The following is a 19667-nucleotide window of genomic DNA, read 5'->3' on the forward strand; positions in this document are numbered from 1 at the left end:
TTGAGGCGGCCGTGGAAGTGTCTGAGACAAAACAAACTTCCAAAGGATGTGTATTTCTCTGGAAAATGGCACTAGAGTTAAAGGCCAAGTATTCCTTCTGAGCTTTACCTAACGAGCTCATGTGGCCTGCCCAAACATCACAGGGCCGGCGGGGGGGGGGGGGGGGGTGTCCTCCTCCACAAATATTTTCACTCAGTGCACACAAACCACGGTTGCAAATCTTTTAAGCGTTCACCTGACACTCTTAATTACTAGCTACAAAGTCTGCTCTCAAAAAAGCATCAATAACATGAAGAGTCCTGTTATTATTAAGTAGACAATATCTTCCCAGGTACCCAAAGTTATAAAAATTGGTAAAACAGAAACAGCTCTTAGACTAAAATCAGTTCTTAGTAGCAGTCATTCCAGGAGTCTGATGCTCTTCTCTTTGGTATGATAGTTTTGCGTAAGTTTCAGATATGTAGTGTCCTCTTGTGTTAACACTGGTCTTAGGAATGCCCACCATGAATTAGCTACAGAACTACGTTAGGTGAAAATTTCTATCTTTCACCAACTTGTGAGTTCCATACGAGCTTTCTGAAGGATGCTGACAAAAAAGGGCACGTTGCTACCAGAGGGTTTCTGCCAACAATAAAATTCTTCCATATCCCATTCTGAGCATGTGATTTATGGTTACCAACCACTTATCACAAGAGCCAGAAGATACACACATCGAGAGGAAGTAGTCAAGGGAATATCAAATGGCGAGGAAGAGCAATGTGTATGTGTGTACTGGGCTGGGGGGCGGAGGTGAAAGTGACTAAGGAACAGTATTAACTTACGCACCTTACTATTTAGCAGAGAATTCAGAAAGGAGGTAAGATTCCAGGGATGTTGGAGGCTGATGGTGGGAAGCAAGAGCTGACCTGAGGACAAAGACCATGCAGCTTTAGGGAAATCTTAAGGGAAGGCCTTGATACAGAAGAGCTACGATGAAACGAACTATATAAAACTGAAGAAGCCAACAGACAGAGTGCAGGGTAAGACAAAGCATGGGGACCTCGCCCAGGATGAGAATTTGGAAGCTAACCTAGCGACTTACTACAATGCCAGCAGGAGGGGCTGGAGTTGTAACTGTGCAATTTCACAGCAGCAGGCTCACAAGCTACGTTTTGTATTTACGGTCATACCTCCGTGTTCTTATGTCAACCTTTCAGTACATTAACCAAAGCTTACGTTGTGGGATGCGTAGGAATCCTTACTTACAAATCTTAGAAGATGGATTCATTCAATGAACAAACTTACTGAGCATCTAAAAAAAATTTTTTTTAATGTTTATTTATTTTTGAAGGAGAGAGAGACCGAGTGTGAGTGGGGGAGGGGCTGAGAGAGAGGGAGACACAGAATCTAAAGCAGGTTCCAGGCTCTGAGCTGTCAGCACAGAGCCTGACACGGGGCTCAAATCCACGAACCGTGAGATCATGACCTGGGCTGAAGTCGGACTTACTGAGCATTTAATACGAATTAGGAACACTGTTCTGAGCGCTTAGATATAGTGAGCAGATGAAAAAACTGCAAACGCATTTGTATAAAAGAGCAAATTTCTATAGATAAAAGTGGAGTGAGAACATGTGCATGATCACTTGAGAACTGAAGTGGCATATACACCCAAATATAATAATTTTTTTAAAAACACTGATTAAAAATACTGAAGCTCAGGGAGCCTGGGTGGCTCAGTCGGTTGAGCGTCCGACTTCAGCTCAGGTCATGATCTCAGGGTTCGTGGGTTCGAGCCCTGCATCTGGCTTATGCTGACAGCTCAGAGCCTGGAGTCTGCTTTGGATTGATTCTGTGTCTCCCTCTCTCTCTCTCTCTCTCTCTCTGTCCCTTCCTTGTTCGTGCTCTGTCTCTCAAAAATGAATAAACACTAAAAAAAAAAAACCAAAAAAACTGAAGCTCAAAATATAATTGGAGAATACTTCTAAATGACAAAAAAAAAAAAAAAAAAGAATTGTGGAAAAAAATCTGCTACAGATTGTGCAACAGAACTAATTAATAGAGGGTCATGACACTGCCCTCAGTGCTAGGAAGGCATTCCTGCTCTGGGAAAGAAACAATTGAGATAGCGTCTAGGACAATATCTAAGATAGAAAAAAATACATCCATATTTATAAATGAAAACTGATTCACGTATTTGTGTAACAAAAGGAACTGGCTGACTGGAGGAGGAGGTCTCGGATAGCAAGAAAAAGCATCAGCCTTGACGATCAGATCTGGGATTGCATCCCATCACCTATCACACATGCACTGTGAGACCTTCAGAGAACTATGGACCATCCCCACCTGCTTTTCCATATGCAAAATCAGACAAACACTAGGAATGTAAAAACTAAATGCCTGGATCTCCTCCTATCCATCCACCTCTTTCCAGTGCAGACCACAAAACCAAGTTACCATGCCTGGGCTGCCATAATGGCAGCCTAACTTATTCCCACACTGACAGAGGGATCTCTTCAAAACATAGTTTGAGAAGTGACCTATCCAAACAAAGCCAACTCCTCCTCCTCATGGCTGTCAAGGCCCTGCTTTCCTAAGGTCCCACTTATGACTCTTCTGATACCTCTCTTCTGCTTGTTCAGGGCTCCCCACGCACTGGCCCTGCCAATTCTTTCCTGAAGGCCTCAGGGCCTTTGCATCTACTGTTCATTCTTTCTGGGAACATCTTCCTTTTGCGTAGCCAGCATCTTTCTATCCTCTGGAGATCAGTTTTTTAAAGTTAGAAAAAAATTTTTAATGTTTATTTTTGAGAAAGAGAGAGACAGAGCGTGAGCGGGGGGGGGGGGGGCAGGGAGAGAGGGAGACACAGAATCCGAAGCAGGCTCCAGGCTCTGAGCTGTCAGCACAGAGTCCGATGTGGGGCTCAAACTCACGAATGGCGAGATCATGACCTGAGCCGAAGTCGGATGCTTAACTGACTAAGGCACCGAGGCGCCCCTGGAGATCAGTTTTTTAAATGTCAGCACCTCAGAAACATCTTCTATCGAAAATAGGCCTTCTCATTATTTTCTATATAGTCTGCTGCTTATTCCTGTCAAATCACTTATAATTTGTACTTTTTTCTCTATGTATCGCCTGTCTTGAAGCAATATGAGGATTTTAAAGAACTGTGTGGCCTTTGGACTTAGGGCTGCTGCTGGCACTGAACAGGTCATTAACAGCTCTCAACGATGTCACCTTTTTCTGTTTCCAAAGCAAAGAGATTAACACACAACTTAGCCATCTTATTTTAAACCCACTAGTTTTAGGACTCCTAGTGTTTACCTATTTGTAATAAATGCCTATTTTCTGAGAAGTGATGTCTTCTCCACTAAAACTCTTTCATTATATAGTTGGCAGCATGGTAAGGGAAAAAAAAAAAAAAACAACGAATGCAAACAGATTCATCTAAAAAAACTAATTGTGTCCTTTATTATCTGTGGCCTTGTGGAAAAAAAAAAAAATCACATCTTTGTCAGTCAAGTACTTCATATTCCTCACCGTGGCTCAAGAGAACCCTTAAGCTCTTCACCTGAATGGTGGGGGGAGGGGGGTGGGGGGGGGGGGGAGAGAGTGGCTGTCTGAGCAGTTAAGTCTCACGTGAAATAATGTACGTGGAAATGTTTTGTTACAGCATCTCTGAGGCCAACAAACTTTCATGCCCAGCCAGAGCATACAGTACTACACATTTTAGCCTTATTTTAAATGCACGATATTCTCTGTGGTGCCTACACTGAGATTTTCCAGGTTCCTTCCCTCTTTCCCTACTTTCTTTTCCCCCCAGACAGGTAAAATCAAGAGTCAAGCATACAAAGGTCCTAAAAACTGGGCTCTCGTAAATATATGAGGACAAAAATCTTAAACCACCACGGTGCTTTCATAGAGGTAATCACAGTTCGGAGAAACTAAAATTAACAGTATCTTGGAACCAGTTCAAAATGCCAACTTACCAACAGTGCTCAGTCTAGGCCGAGCAGGTCAGACAGCTACCTGACAGCAATTAGGAGGGACGGCGACACCACTCTAGCACAAATCACAACTCCTACCTGGCCCTTGTCCAGCCATGGTACCCATGGGCTTCCGGGTCTAGCCTTCTAAACCTTCTAGCCTTCTTCTCGGCCTCAATGGACCAGTAGAAAAAAATTACGAAGTCTCAAGTCATAAACTGAATTGATAAATCGGTAACATAGTTCCCGAATGTCCTTGACCAGGGAAATAACACCATGCCTGTGCTCCGCTAGCTTATAGGGCCACAAGTTCAGGTACTGAGGCTTTTCTGGCATCTGTGAAGCAGTTTGGCTAGCTTCCAATTTCCCCTGCCTTTGCCAGAAAACTGCTAAACTTCCAAAAAGTGCTCCTTGAGTCGTCCGACATTCCCAGACTCCCATCTTATGGCTGGAGGAGTCCTTACTAATTTTAGAGGCAAGGATGCCTTCTGTGAGCAATTAGCTCTGCAGAGTCTCCACCCCCATCCTGCTCTGACACCCAACATCACTGACACTGAGAAAACAAATACAGCTATCAAGAAAGTCAGTTAAAAAAAAAAAAAAAAAAAAAAAAAGCAGTCAAACCAAGCCAGAAGCACTACTCTGCAACTGCAATAAATAGGCTGGAGACCCTTGCAAAGGAAATAAATGTCTATCTTGCCCCTAAAGAGTTGAGAGAGACAGTAGACTAACAGTTAAGAGAGACTCAGAGAGTGAGAAAGAGAGAGAGAGAGAGAGAGAGATACACACTAAGAAGCAGAAAAGGAGACCAACAGAGAGTGATATCAGACAGATGGGGCTGGAGTAGGGGAAGGTGAGGAGATGGGGATCACAGGGACAGAGACAGACACAGAGATATCTCAGGGAAGAGCAGCTCTGAAGGTGAATTTCTTCCTCTCTGGTTTTCAAGAATACGAGGTTCTGCTCAGCTTAAGAATGCATTTTAAAGCAAGCAAAACGACATTTCCAAAGTAAGTGGTTCAATGATGATTCTTAAGCCCCTCCCAGTATCTGTCTCTTAAGAACCTTAAAATCAGCAGCCTCACCCCTCCACCCCCTACTTTCCCCACAACCTTCTCAGCCTTTCTCCCAGTACAGGGAGGCTAGGGACTCAGCTACTGGGTTCACAGAGATGAAGGGGCCTGAGAGCTCTGGAACGTCTGCAGTGTGGCCCCTTACCTTCAGCAGCACCACGTCCACAGTCCTGTCCACCTTGGAGATGTCACACAGGCTGTAGCGCCTCTTGTGCCGTTCATACATTTTTGTCCAAGTGCAGAGGAGAGGAAACAAAATGTAGGAGACGTACCCACTGCTAACCTGGGGGACCAGTGCACTCCACCAAGTCCAGAGTTCCAGATTTCTCACGCTGAGCTGGAGATCTGTGCCTTCCAGACTCCTCTCTCTACAAAACCCTCAAAGGGTCAAAAAATGATTAAAAAGAAACCAAGCAGAATCCAATTCCTTGAACTGACGGAGAACTTTCTGGCAACTTCAGAGAGCTGGGATGATAAATTTATAATTCATAATATAAACAACAGCCTCCTGATGCCGTGCTTTAGGCAGATCTTGAGTGAAAGACAAGCACACACCGCTCCCATCACTGGCGATCACTCCAGCAGGAAAATTAAGGATGAACCAGCTATGCATAATGGCTGACACACGTGGGGGAAAAACCCAAAGCAGGCAATAAAAATCCAGTATGTACTTTATCAGGAAAAGAGAAAGAGAGGAAAAGGTAAGACAACTCTACTTCAAAGGGATGCCATGAAAACATTCTCATTCTCTCGTTAACTTCTGTTAAGGTAAAAAAAAAAAAAAAAAAAAAAAAAAAAAAAAAAAGGCAAGGAAAATCAGTTTTTCCTTTATAGGGGAAAAAACAAAAACAAAAGTAGACGCTTGGAGATTCTGTTCAGAGTCGAGTCTTTAGTCAGCCTGTTGCTCACCGGGTAGTAGGGCTTGGTTCTGATTTCAGTTGAGAATATCCACTGACAGCAGAGGAGAAGGAGAAGAGAAAGACCACTCCTCCTCTACTCCCTCCTCCCTTCTTGGGCGCTGGCCCTCCCCTACCCCAGCCCCCCTCTTTCCCTCACCCTTGGAACGTCACTACTTGCCCTTTCGGCTCCGCAACCAGCAGCCTTGGAGGTTTGAAAACCTAATTGCAGTGGTGGGAACATGATTCATCCACAGACGAAGAAGAGAAAAACAAGGCTTCCTTTTCCAACCCACTTCCTGCTGCTCCTGCTCCCCCCCCTCCTCCCCCCCCCTCCTCCCCACACCGTCCCCTATGAAAACGGCTCTGTCAGGCATCTCACGGTGCACCTCGAACGCTCTGATGTCCGAGCCGGAACACGATGAAGGGGGGAGGCGGCCGTCCCAAACATCACGAGCGAGTACAACACACTCCTCTATTCCACGAACGACAGCAAATTCAAACTGCCCAAGGCGCGCACCGCAGCTCCCTGCCAGATGCAAACCAGTGATTTCATGTGAGAAAAATGTCAGCCGAGGATCTCTGGCTGTGCTTCTGGGATCCAAAGTGGCTACAAAAGTGGCTGACGGGGTTTAAAAAGCAAGAGTTCAGTCTTTTGCTTTTTTGCAGGGGGGATGCGGGTGGGGAGAACGTGAGTGATGGAAGGGGCCTTAAAGAGAATTAAGGAGAGAAGGAAGGAGCAGAGTGAACAGGTACCCGTGCCAATACTTTCTCTGCAGGAGGCTGTCACTTCATCTGCCTGTTTTCTTACTGAGCCCCACCTCTCCCCCCCACCCCCCCGCAACAACCGGGGTTGGGGGGACAGGCCTACACCAGAACTCGTTCGTCCTGACTTCGGACACACTCTCATTTGGTTCGTGAATGATCTGGGAGGGGAAAAAAGAAGGACGTGAAGGAAGCAAAAAGGGGGAAAAGAGTGGGGAAAGGCAAGAATAAGAAAATCTCCTTGTAAGAGCGTTAGGCTGCCACCCTTTTCCTCCAAGGGCCAGGGAAGTCGTGGCCAGACCTGGAGAGTGTGAGTGAGGGGGTGCAGATACCACAAGAGAAAGGAAGAAAAGAGATTTAGTGCTTAAGTTTCTGTCAGTATTGCAACTGGAGTTGGTGACAAGGTTTTTCAGGAGTTACAAAGGGGGTGTAGAAGGTCTGATGAGTCACCACTTCCTCGGGCCAGGCGGTCTCGTTGCTAACCAGCCCAAAGGAGGGAAACGCAGCAAACTTCACGAGAAAGCCAGTGTTTTCCTCGCCTAGGACTGCACTGCAGTCCAGCCGTGACCGACCAGAGCCCAGGTCCCCACCCCTCGCGGGGTCACCCAAGGCACGCAGGTGGACGGCCGCCTCTTCCCCACAGGCCCCCAGTGAGCCCGGATTCTGCGATGCTACCAACAAGGACAGTCAAACAGATGTTGCTTTTCATTAGAGTAGGATGGAGAACAGTAGAAACAGGATCAGCAGAGACAGCTTAAAAAGTTCCAACTAAAGTTCCTGCTCAGACTCACCCAAAGGGCTTTCTTTACAAATACTCGGAGACTCTGGTGCAGAGCACATATCGGAAGACCCTTCGGGCTGGCACGTGTGGGAAAGCTGCTAGTGCATCACCTTTTCTGTGGGAACTTTCATCAAGCTGTAACTCTGAACTCCCCCCCTCCTCCCCATCTGAACACAGGGCCGGCTCCCCTCTGTCCTCAACATGGTTTATTCCTCCTGCCACTCCCTTCTGTTTTAATTAGAATCGAATGTTTCCTGCTTCCAAGGTTCCCAGGCATCTCTCAAGGGATCCGAGAGGCTTTAATCACCATACAGCCTTCTGAGTCCCAACATCGTCTAACTACTGACTGAAATGGAGATAATCTCTATCGCCTTAACAGACATTTTGTGCCTTGCAGGGAGGCAAACAAACAGCAAGGTCTCTGCCCTCAACAAGTGTATATAATTAGAGAGAAACCGGTTTCAAAGTAACGTAGCTGTCTGAAATGTTGTGGGACCTATAGATTAAACTATTTTATTTCCGATGATCTGCTGACTTTGTGCCACAGGCTGCAAACCTAGGCTTCTCCCTACTCTGTCTGCACACAAAAGCCCCCCCCCACCAAAGGTTTGGAATCTTCCTTATAGTACTCTGTTCTTTCTTGCAGAACAAATGCTCTGGGTGGGGGGAAAAAAGGTCTCCTTTGCTTCCCCCTCTGGATCTGTTCAGCACTTTCCACAGAACACAGTCTGCGGTCCTGGGCTTTGGCTGCTGCTGTGACAATTCCAAGTTTCTATCAAAAACATCTGGAACCACGGAGCAGTTACTCTGTTAGGATTTTGAAACACAGCAACCAAACCAATCATTTTATATTCAAACCAGAGCTGAGAGCTATGAATTTTTTTTGATGTTCTTTATTTTTGAGAGAGAGCAAGCACATAAGAGCGCATGCGAGCATGAGCAGGGGAGGGGCAGAAAGGGAGACAGAATCGGAAGCAGGCTCCAGGTTCTAAGCTGTCTGCACAGAGCCTGATGAGGGGCTCGAGCTCATGAACCGTGAGATCATGACCCAAGCCAAAGTCGGACACTTAACCAACCGACTGAGCCACCCAGGCGCCCCAGCTACGAATTTTTGTTTTGAGAAAATTTCCCCTTTCCTTTAATTTTGGAAACTTGTAGTAAAATATGTTTATTACTTATAGCCCCTTATGGTAGTAGTTATTTACAAGATTAATTGTATCTCCCTTGTCTCTGCATCCTCTGTCCCACTCTCTATCCCAAAAGGAGTCCCAAATTCTTCAACAGAAGCAACCACTCTTTTACTCATACCACAGGCCCAACATATGTTCTTCAAGATTCCAGAAGAGGAAGTAGAAAAATATTTCCTGCATTTAAATTTAACTACAGCATTTCTGTTCGTGAATTAAATTTTCTCTTGATTTATTTAATTATAAGATCTAACAACTTACCCAAATTGTTTAAGCAATTCTTCTGGGGCAGCTCTCTTTGGCTCCCTTTGTTTAGTTAGGGCAGAATCCAGTCTCGAGTCCCACAGTCAAGTTTCTGAATTAGGACACCACCTAGTGGGTATGCCGAAGTCCCAAAGAGAACACCGAAAGCCAGGAAGCACTGCAGGGAGGGGGCTGGGGAGAGTCCACTACTAAGTATTTTTCCTGTAACCCCAAAGGGAACAGCAGCAGCACGCGACTGGACGCTGGCTAAGTAACCCCCCAGTGATGGATTCCGTCCCTGCAGGGAACACAAGGAACCAGGGTGGAAGCCAAGGGCTCCCTCTATCCTAGATGTGCCATGGTCTCACTGAGCGACTGGCGCAATTAGCCGGACTCTCTGGGCCTAGGTTTCCAGAACTGAAAAACAACAGGGGTTGGACACTATCTGGAGTTCCTTCTTGGTCGGATATGGTCAGTCTGAGACTAAGAAATCTTTATCACCTGCCACACAGCTCATAGGATGTGGGTAGATTCAGAGGAGAAAAGGGAATTGAGAAATTCTCTCAAAATCCGTTGTAGAAAACATGTAGTGTGTTTTTGCATCATTGTATTTTCCTCCTCCACTTTCACATGAAATCAGAAGGAAAGGTCTACCACAGTTAATTTTCATTTATCTGTGATTTCATCAACTTAAAAATAGTGAGTCATCCAGAGTTACACGTCTGATGGTGGCAAAAGTGACTAGAATACAGCTAAAATACTTCACCTCCACTGGGACAATTTGAGTCTGCTTAGAATAAGAGACTGTTTCATGTATGATGGTTGCTTGACTGAGAGGAGAAAGGAGGAAATTAATTACAGTGGCTGCAAAGTCACTGTTTCCATGTGAGACTTCCTTTTTAATTTTAACTTAGGTGTCTGAGCACTACAGGTCCAGGGAGGCCTACCGTCCCTCCCCCCAACCCCTCCACCCAGGCATTTCTCTGACTTTAGAGGTTCCAAGAAGGTGAAAAAAGCACAGGGGAAGGCCTTGGCCTGGCAATCAACCAGCGATTCTCGATTCTTGTTAACATAGCGTGGGTGGTGGCAAAGCAGCGCCTTCTTCGCTTTAACCCCTTCTTGCCTTTGCAAGAAGAAACCTGAAGACCATTTAGCCCGCAGCAGCAAATTATCTGACCATAGTAACAATGGCAAAAAGAAATTAAGACGGAGGAATATAAAACAACAATAAAGCTTTAAAAATGTCTTTTTCTTTAAAAATTTTTTTAAATTATTTTTTGTAGAGACAGCGTGAGCAGGGGAAAGGTAGAGGGACACAGAGAGAGAATCTTAAGCAGGCTCCACACTCAGTGCAGAGCCTGACACGGGGCTCGATCTCCCCACCTCAAGATCATGACCTGAGCCGACATCAAGAGTCAACGCTCAACTGACTGAGCCACCCAGGTGCCCCTAAAAATGTCCCTTTACAAGCTTTTGCTCCTCCCGGGAAACAGGTCTCAAGGAACATGTCCACAAATGTTAAATTTTACTAAAATTGCCAACAGCTTGGTGAAATAAAAGGAGAGGGAGGGCAGAGAAAGGAGGGGGCAGATTCCCAATGTCAGGTGCAAAAGTGGTGATAGGATAGTTTCTTCTGTGGCATGATTTATTAACGACGTGTCCTGAGTACTTCCTGTCTGCCAGGTGCTTCCAAGTGTACGACCTCATTTATTCCTCATCAAAAGCTCTAAGGTCACTGTCTGCCTTGTGGCGGAGAAGACCTGCACTCAGTGTTTCAGTCAGTTGTGTAAGGTCACACAGCTGATAAAATGAGTTTCCACTGAGCTCCATTCTGTGAATCTTCTTTCTGTCCGTTATGCATCTTATTTTGCTTTGAGTAATCCCCCAAAGTTAAAGAAATGAAACTATCGTTGAGAAAATGGAAGTTAAAAAATTGAGGAAAGAAAACTGAGAATTCATCACTTGTACCAGTAGCTCAGGCTTGACTCTACACAAACGCCAAAGGTTAGAAAACAGTTTTCCTCTTTCAATAAACATGACAAACGGATCCTCATTTTAGAAAGTTCAGGTGGAGAGTGTATCATCACGCTGAACAGAGTCAACTTCTTGGTCAACATTTTCATCCTGAACGTTTCCTTTTTTTAGCCGCTCCTCGCTAACAGATCACAAAAGTCAGGACGAACACACCCAACACAGAGAATGAAAGATTTCTGGATTCGGACAACTAACCGCCAGCCAGGCCCTCTTCAGGTCGAAGGGGTCTACGGCTCCTAGGTCTTCTCTTCGGAACAAACATTAGCTATTTCTTGTAGCAGCGTTTCAAGTATGTGAAGGCAAGCATCAGGACTCACCGCCCTCCTCACAGCTTTTCTCCTGGACCACGATTCCCACGGCCGCTCCTCCCGTCACAGGGAACCCGACGGAGGACTCTCAGTGCTTCTGGTGACGGTGAGCCCGGGACGATCAAAATCAAGCTTAACTCGAGTACCACCCCAAGTAGGAAGATCCAAGCCTCTGATGAAATGGGCTCACTTCCCGTATTTTTTTGTTTGTTTGTCTGACTCAAATCAGATCTTCTTCATACTGTAACCTGGTGGTTTTATTTAAAGACCCACCTCACATCTTGCCCTTCTATATTCTCACTGAGGTTACTGTTTTAGCCTAAAAACAGCATCTTGAATCTAGATCCTGTCACTGAAGTAGCGGCTGTCCATCCAAACTGTGTGTCATCTGTGAGCCTGAACAGCAAGGCTAACAACGGAGACCCAGAGACACCTCACTAAAAGCACCCCCTGGAAGGCCGTCGATGCAAAGGGTGCTCCTGATACCAAGGGCTGTTCCATCAGCGACAAAAAGCCAATTGAACCTTGAGTCCCATTTCTTCGTGTCTTTACTATATGGAACAGTCTGTAGAATTTCTTGCCGAAAGGAACACACCAGATCTACGGGATCCTCCTGTTCTACCCGTCTGCGACCCTCTTCAAAGGAGAAATGAGACACCACCCACGCAGTGCACTGTTTGATGATCATTTCTCTGTGTGGTCATGTACTAGATCTGAAACCAGATGCCAAAGATGGTCGTATCTGATCAACCATAAATCATATTCACCGTTCTTTTTTTTTTTTTCTTTTTTTAAAGTAGGTTCCACACTGGGTGTGGATCTCAACGCAGGGCTTGAACTCACAACCCAGAGATCAAGACCTGAGCTGAGATTAAGAGTTAGATGCTTAACTGACTGAGCCACTCAGGCACCCCATATCCTTTATTATTTCTAAATCTCCTAGCAACATTTATTTTTAGCATGACCAGTATGAGTACATCACATAAGACTGGGCGGCACTGACAAAATTAAACAAAAACTACTCTGATTTTTTCCTCATAATGGTTCAATATAAGAACTTTTCACATTTAGACATCTTACCAACTTCACAATCCTATAACTGCAAACTCTTAAGAGGTTGAGTAAAATGACTATAAAGGACAGGACCTCTTTCTCCCCAAAGCATTAATAAAAAAAGTGATATGCTCCCTCCACATTTTTTTATTCTTCAACACACCAACTATACTACAGACACTAAAATGTATTCTGTACACAAAAGTGTATTTTTGTTATTTTTCCTACCCAAATAGTTTGCACATACATTTACAAGTGCAAAAAGCCTGAGGTTCAGGCTAAACTTCTGGTCGTAACTTCTATTTCAGATGGTAACCTAGGCCTTGAAAAATATTTTTGTAGTTATCGCTTAAATAACTCTCAAGCATCTTAACTGAGGTATGACTGACATGCGATAAGTTGCACCTATTTCAAGTATACTAGGTATTTTGTAAACATTTAATTTTTAAATAGAATTTTCAAATCTTCCCAAAGAATGTGGCTTTAAGATATATTGGAATTTTTAAAACACGGAATGCTGAGAAAGCTAAAAGTGGCGAATTTCATGCAGAATGCTAAAAATGGCAAATTTAGGGGTGCCTGGGTGGCTCAGCTGGTTAAGTGTCTGACTTCGGCTCAGGTCATGATCTCACGGTTCGTGAGTTCGAGCTGTGCTGACAGCTCAGAGCCCGGAACCTGTTTCGGATTCTGTGTCTCCTTCTCTCTTTGCCCCTCCCCCGCCTGCACTCTGACTCTGACTCTGTCTCTCTCTCTCTCTCAAAAATGAAAAAAAGAAATATTAAAAAATTTTTAAGAATAAAATAAAAATGGCAAATTTAGTATCAGTAACTATTTTTTAAATGTTTTATTTATTTTTAAGACACAGAGAGACAGAGCACGAGCGGGGGAGGGGCAGAGAGAGAGGGAGACACAGAATCCGAAGCAGGCTCCAGGCTCGAGCTGTCAGCACAGAGCCCGATGCGGGGCTTGAACTCACGAACTGTGAGATCATGACCTGGGCCGAAGTCGGACGCTCAACCGACTGAGCCACCCGGGCCCCCTCCAAGTATCAGTAACAATTTAAACAACCAAGAAATTTCACACGGGAAACTCATCATACTCGTACGAGTGTATACTCCAACTTCACGCGTCACTGACCTAAACCTTTAACAAGCTGATTTTCAGGAAATGAAGTTAGACGAGTATTTACTGAACACCTATGCTTGGCACTGAGGATACAGCAGCAAACGAGACATTAAGGAGCTATGATAAGATGCAAGGCGTGTTCACACAGAGGAATCACAGGACACAAGGACATTTGCCTTTAGACGGAACAGGCTCTGAGGGCCAGGAGAGGCTTGCTGTGGAGATGCTGACTACTCGGGGACCCTACGGAGGAGTAGGAGCTCACCAGGTGAGAGGCAGGGAGCCCCAGGACCCGGCTACAGAGAGGCATTCTGTGCACATGCCGGCAGAGGACTGAGTGTTAGCGCCCAGAGGCGAGAAAGAGCGAGTGGCAAAGGAGGAGTCCCGCGGAGCAGAAAAAGGCAGCTCCAGATGAACACGCTACTTACGCGGACAAGTCTGCATCACTGCAACAAGAAAAAGCCGTGGAAGGGTTGTTAGCTAGAGAAAGGCGTGAAGAGTTCTGCTTTCAAAAATACCATTTTTCTAGAGCACGTTCCTAAACGGGAGGGAGAAGACGAGAGGCAGGGAGACAGGTCACAGAGCTGTAACACACGTTGGATGAGAGGGGAGGGGAGTGTGAATTCAGGTGATGAAAGTGGAGATCGAGAAAAGGAAATGAGAGTCTGACAATACTAATCGTTAACAGGCAGTGGGGGTGGAGGATGAGGCGGAGAGCAGTGCTGTCAGACCAGGACTCTGCCCTGGGCAACCAGACAAACAGTGGGGTGGAGCCCAAGGAGGCAGCAGGGAGAGATCAGATGAGGAGGCAGGTTTTTTTGTTTCTGTTTCTTGTTTGGTTTTGTTTATTTTGAGAGAGGGAGAGAGAGACAGATCGAGAGCATGTGAGCAGGGGAGGGGCAGAGAGAGAGGAAGAGAGAGAATCCCAAGCACAATCTGTGCTGCTAGCTGAGAGCCCAACATGGGGCTAGAACTCACAAACTGTGAAATCATGACCCAAGCTGAAATCAAGAGTTGGATGCTTAACCGACTGAGCCATGCAGGCGCCCCTGATGACGAGTCCGTTTTAGGTGCAGAGAATCCGAGGATCTCAGAGACCTCGGAGCAAAGCCCCGGTAAGCAGGCAAGCATGTGCGTCTGGAGCTCAGGAGAATGGCTGGGATTGGGCGTTCAGATTTGGGAATCAACACACAGACGGGACACCAGGGACACTGAAAGAGGGAAAGATTTCAAAGAACAGCAAACAGCACCAGTGCTGTAAAAAGCTCACGCAAAGTAAGAGATTTGGATTTTGCTACATAAACGTTCCACAGACCTGGGAGAGGCAGGTCTGGGGTAGCAGAGCAAGGACGGCTGATGCAAGTATTCCAGAGTGTCACAAGGGAACATTTAGGTTCTGTCTGCACACTCCACTTTTCTCAGCCGTCTCTTAAGAAGTCCTTCCTATGAGAGAAGGTATCTTAGCGAATCCTTCCACCATGTTGCTATAGGAGTACCAACCTGGTAATAAATACTTTAGGCTGCAAAAGACTTTCTGAGAAGTAACTGAAGCCTTAGCAGAGAAAATGGACCATTGACACAAAGTGAGTTCTTTGCAATACGTATGCCTGTTCTTTTGTGCACTTTGAATTTTTTCCTAGAGGTTCTATCAGAGACCAGGAGAGAACATTGGAATGTACACACTGCTATCTTGGTTAGGAATATGGACAAGCGCTTGGTAACAACTGGAGGAGGGAAGCGGGGTGGACAATGTTTTGGCAAGGAAATGGGAAAAGAAGGGCATGGCCAACAAGTAAGAAACTCCCTTTCCATACGAACATCTATGGAAATCAGAACAACCCTTATTCTATAAAACAAAGGCAATGAGATCAAGGGAAACAACACTGACATTTAGTGACCAGAATTTCCTAATGGGATTTTGTCATCACTAGCCAGTCATGGTCAGTTAGTAGCGAACCAGTGAAGATAAACAAAATTTTTTTTTACCATTCAACTAACACTGAAATACCTGCTGTAGTTAGGTGGCTCTGCAAGGTGTTAGGAGCTATAAAGATGGATGAGATGTTTCCTGGGCCTCAAGGAAGGGGCAATGGCAGGAAATACAAGTATAAGACAGCCTGGGTAGTACAAATGAAATGCGGAAATTCCAGCAAAGGAACAAGGATCTCTGGCTGCACTGATTGGGTAGAAAAATCCCACGAAGGGGGGCGTTGCCTGTAAAGAGTGTGAGAGAGGGTACAGATGTCGACGAGTGGCAGGTATGACGTATGACGGAAGACTAGCCAAACTGTCTAGTTACGTGCATCAAATCCTACAAGGGAGCGCTATTAACATTAGCCTGGGAAAGCATTAACAGCCTAGATTATAAAAGCATATGATGTCATGTCAAAAAGTTTAGACTCTATTGAGAGGCACCTGGGAGCCAGTGAGGACTCTGCAGCAGAGAAGCAGTACGACTTGTGCTGTAATTCAGGAAGACGGTACAAAAGTCTTTAGCCACATCAAGCCTCGTCTCCTCATATGGATGTCTCCATGGTCTTAGCCAGTCTTATTCACTACTATTCCCCTAGGTAGACATACCGTTGAACTCCCAATGTTCTATAATCAGGACATGGTTCTTTTTTTTTTTTTAATGTTAATTTATTTTTGAAAGAGACACACAGCATGAATGGGGGAGGGTTACAGAGAGAGGGACTCACAGAATACAAAGCAGGCTCCAGGCTCTGAGCTGTCGGTACAGAGCCCGATGCAGGGCTCGAACTCATGAACTGTGAAATCACGACCTAAACCGATGTCAGATGCTTAACCAATTGAGCCACCCAGACACCCCAGTACATGGTTCTTCCTACCTCAACGCCCCTGGCCCTTGGGAACAGTTGTGGGCTATGAAACTCCCTACCTTGTCTCTTCACCTTAGCCAAAATCCACCCCTCAAATCCTACTTTCCTAATGAGGGAATCTCTGCCCACTCTAACCATCTTAAAACTCTATCCTTTGTACTTTGATGGTCCTTAACTCTGTTACATTCACTCTACAGTGTTCCGCCCTGTCTTGCTCTTGATGCTGTACCTTGACTCTAAGTGGATGCTGAGTTCCCTAAAGGCAACAGGCCCTTCAGTTTCTCTTGCAGAATGCCAAAAATGGCACCAGACACTCAGAAGCTAGATGACTAACTGATCACATACTCACTTATTACCACAGTCATAATCCTCAGACTTTTCCAATGGCTGGCCAGATTTAATTCTTAAATGGGAGAACAAAAAAAATTTTTTTTTTTTTTTTTTTTTTTTAAATCAGAGCTAACATACAGAAAAGGGGAGTAGTCTAAAAGACTCTCTGAACTGAAAGGTTAAAAGTCCTGGTTAGACTTGAAAACTCATGTTCAAAATAACCATACCCTCAGGAAAATTCTGAATCCCACATAAAATGCAAATGTATTACTTTAGGAAGTTACTCAACTTACTCTTATTTTTCACTTCATGGCAAAAAGAACAGCCCTAACATAGTCAGTCAGACAAGCCAAAAAGTGATTCAGCTTCCCATGAAAGACTTCCCTCATCCCACCACACACCACCGGACAGTCATGCCTTCCAAAAAAATGGAGAGGTAGAACTTGCTCTTTTCATCAACTGTCCAAAAGACAAAACAAAGGGAAAAGAGAAAAAAAAATCCTTCAAGGAAAAAAAACCCCCAAAACCTTACTCTTTAACACTACTGCCAGGTCAATTTTGGCATCCGCTTATTCCCAAAAGAACAAATCTGGTTTTGCTCATTTACAGTCTACTCTTTGGAGCTTGCACTTGATAATTTTATTTAGCTAGAACAGATACCTTGGTGTTCTGAAAATTTCTAAGGAAGTACAGCATAATTGTCTACCTCAGATGAAATTGTAAGAATTTGTTTCAGAAGAGCTGTTAGCGCAGAAACACATTTTGGGGTGGAGGTCGGGGGCAGCCCTTGACTTCAGTCCATGCAGGCCGAGATGTCCCCCACAGTGCACATGACAGGAAGGGAAGGGATGGCCCACTGGGTAGTGCAGTGACTCTCCAGGACATCGGTCAAGAAGATGAAACTGCAGCCAGACTGCCTTGGGCAAGCTATAGAACCTTTCTGTTCCTTAGTTCCTCACCTGTAAAACGGGGTAAAACCCAATCGTAGCAAACACTGAAAGAAAAATGCCGTTATGAGGAATAAATGAATTGGTACATGTATTTTGTATATGCCCGCAGCGTGAGTACTGTTAACTGCTGTACTATTTTATTATCACCAGTACATTTTTGCCTTATTTATAAAAAATAAAAAAAAGTAGGCATCTAAGTCAGCCTACAAGGTCGGTGGCGGCGGGGGGGGGGGGGGGGGGGGCGGGGTGGAAGGCAAAACCAAGTCACAGATATATTCTGACTCAAATTAGAAATTACAGACCAAAACACCTTTCCTGTGAATCAGATCACCATGTTCCCCCTGAAGATATTTGTATCCTGAGACAGGAAAACAGAGAGAGGTGAAAAGTCTTGTTTTCTGTGGTAAGTGGAAAAGGCAGGTAGCTTCTCCAGAAGCTAAGGCCAAAGAAGCTATTGAACTTCTGAACATCACGCTGTTTTATGGAGAAGCAGCTCTTGAAAAAGGTCGAGATAGGGCTGGGAACTTACACCAAACAGTTAGCCTTGGGGGAAAAAAAGAAAGAAAAAAAAAAAAAAAGAAAAGAAAAACGTTCTTCCTCTGAGGCAAAGGGAAAGGAGTAAGAAAAGACAGATATTTATAGATTTTTCCTGGCCAATCCCCAAGTGCCTAATTTGGGCTGAACTTACAGTGTCCCTGAACAATCCCCACCCAGCAGGCCGAAATACCAGTGTGACCCGCTGGGATAAAGAGTGTTTGGCTCTAAGAGGTGACTCTGGGAGAAAAGACCAGAGGAGCTGGTCTCTTCTCATAGACTCCTCTACTGAGGTCACACAAGTCAACCTACCGTTTTGTGTTCAGACTAAACTTTCCACTGGGCTCCCTCCGTGTCCTTGATCCTGCCCTCATCGTCTTCCCCATTTATACAAAACAAGTCTTTAACTTCTTCCAATGTGATCGCAATGGTGATGCCTCCACTAAGCACCTCAGTCAAAAAGCGGACTCTATCAGGACTGCGCCCCACCACACGGAAAGCATCCATTGATTATCACAGCAATCCACGTCCCTGTTGTCCAAGACCCTTGGAGCAAGACACCTCCTGTTTCTTGGATTTCCTACAGATTCCTGGCCTTAGCGATCGACAAATGGTTCCTGTGTGAATAAATATCCACCTCTCTGTCTGAAGATCTTTCAGGCAAGGCAACCCATTTCCCAGAGGATCAAACCGGTACAGGCAATCTGGATTCAGAAGCTCCTTTTAGTCATAAATTTAAATCCCCTCTGGATTTCTGATGTGGAGATATGCATGAGAGAAAGGCATCTATTCTGCTCACTACAAACAAATGGTGTGAGTAGTTAGACCTTATGAAGAAACAGGACATGCCAGAAACTAACCAGCTAGTGGAGGAACTTCCCTGTCTACTCTCAATGGCTTTTTGAAATCTAAATTGCAGCTAAGGTAAGTCCCGTAAGGGCATTCTGAAGATCTGACTAAACACACACTGACTTTTATTCATAATTATCAACAGACTGATAACCTAGTGCCTTTCTAAATATGTAGATGTCTCTTTCTGGAATTAATATGAATGCCTTCAACATAAACCTTGAAAAGAGAAAAACGTTCTCCATGAAACTTAAAAAATATGTATTCTGGGGTGCCTGGGCGGTTCAGTCAGTTGAGTGTCTGAGTTCGGCTCAGGTCATGATCTCAACAGTTCCTGAGTCTGAGCCCCCGCGTTGGGCTCTGCGCTAACAGCTCAGAGCCTGAAGCCTGCTTCAGATTCTGTCTCTCTCTCGCTCTCTCTGCCCCTCCTCCACGTACACTCTCCCTCCCCCTCTCTCAAAAATAAACATTAAAAAAAATTATTTATATATAATTATATATAATATATATATATATATACATACACACACACACACACACACACATATACACTGCACAAAATGGTGAATTATTAAAGACTAAGGTTCATGGCAGCATTTAGTACTCTCTTCAATGATGTGCATGTGTATGTGCTCAATGTGTGTGTCTGGCTCAGAAGACTGCACGGCACTAACTAGCTGGTGGCTATGCCAAGGACAATACACCTGACAAATCAAGCTACCCGTGGGGATGGTTTA

General features: G+C 44.9%; 1 protein-coding gene across 9 annotated transcripts in view; it reads right to left on the reverse strand.

Annotated features, from left to right (window-relative positions):
* The window catches only part of AKAP13 (A-kinase anchoring protein 13), a 335984-nt gene that overhangs the window by 114805 nt on the left and 201512 nt on the right, over positions 1–19667 (reverse strand). Inside the window, exon 1 of one of the 9 annotated variants that reach the window (XM_015535789.2) lies at positions 5181–5770. The exons of the other annotated variants lie outside the window; for them this stretch is intronic. Within the exon in view, the coding sequence (XP_015391275.2) occupies positions 5181–5261 (81 nt within the window). The 5' untranslated portion in view covers positions 5262–5770. Of the gene's footprint in view, positions 1–5180; positions 5771–19667 lie in introns of those variants that run through there. 9 annotated transcript variants of the gene reach the window in all.

This window comes from Panthera tigris, chromosome B3 (assembly GCF_018350195.1).
Source record: "Panthera tigris isolate Pti1 chromosome B3, P.tigris_Pti1_mat1.1, whole genome shotgun sequence".
NCBI classification, from domain to species: domain Eukaryota; kingdom Metazoa; phylum Chordata; class Mammalia; order Carnivora; family Felidae; genus Panthera; species Panthera tigris.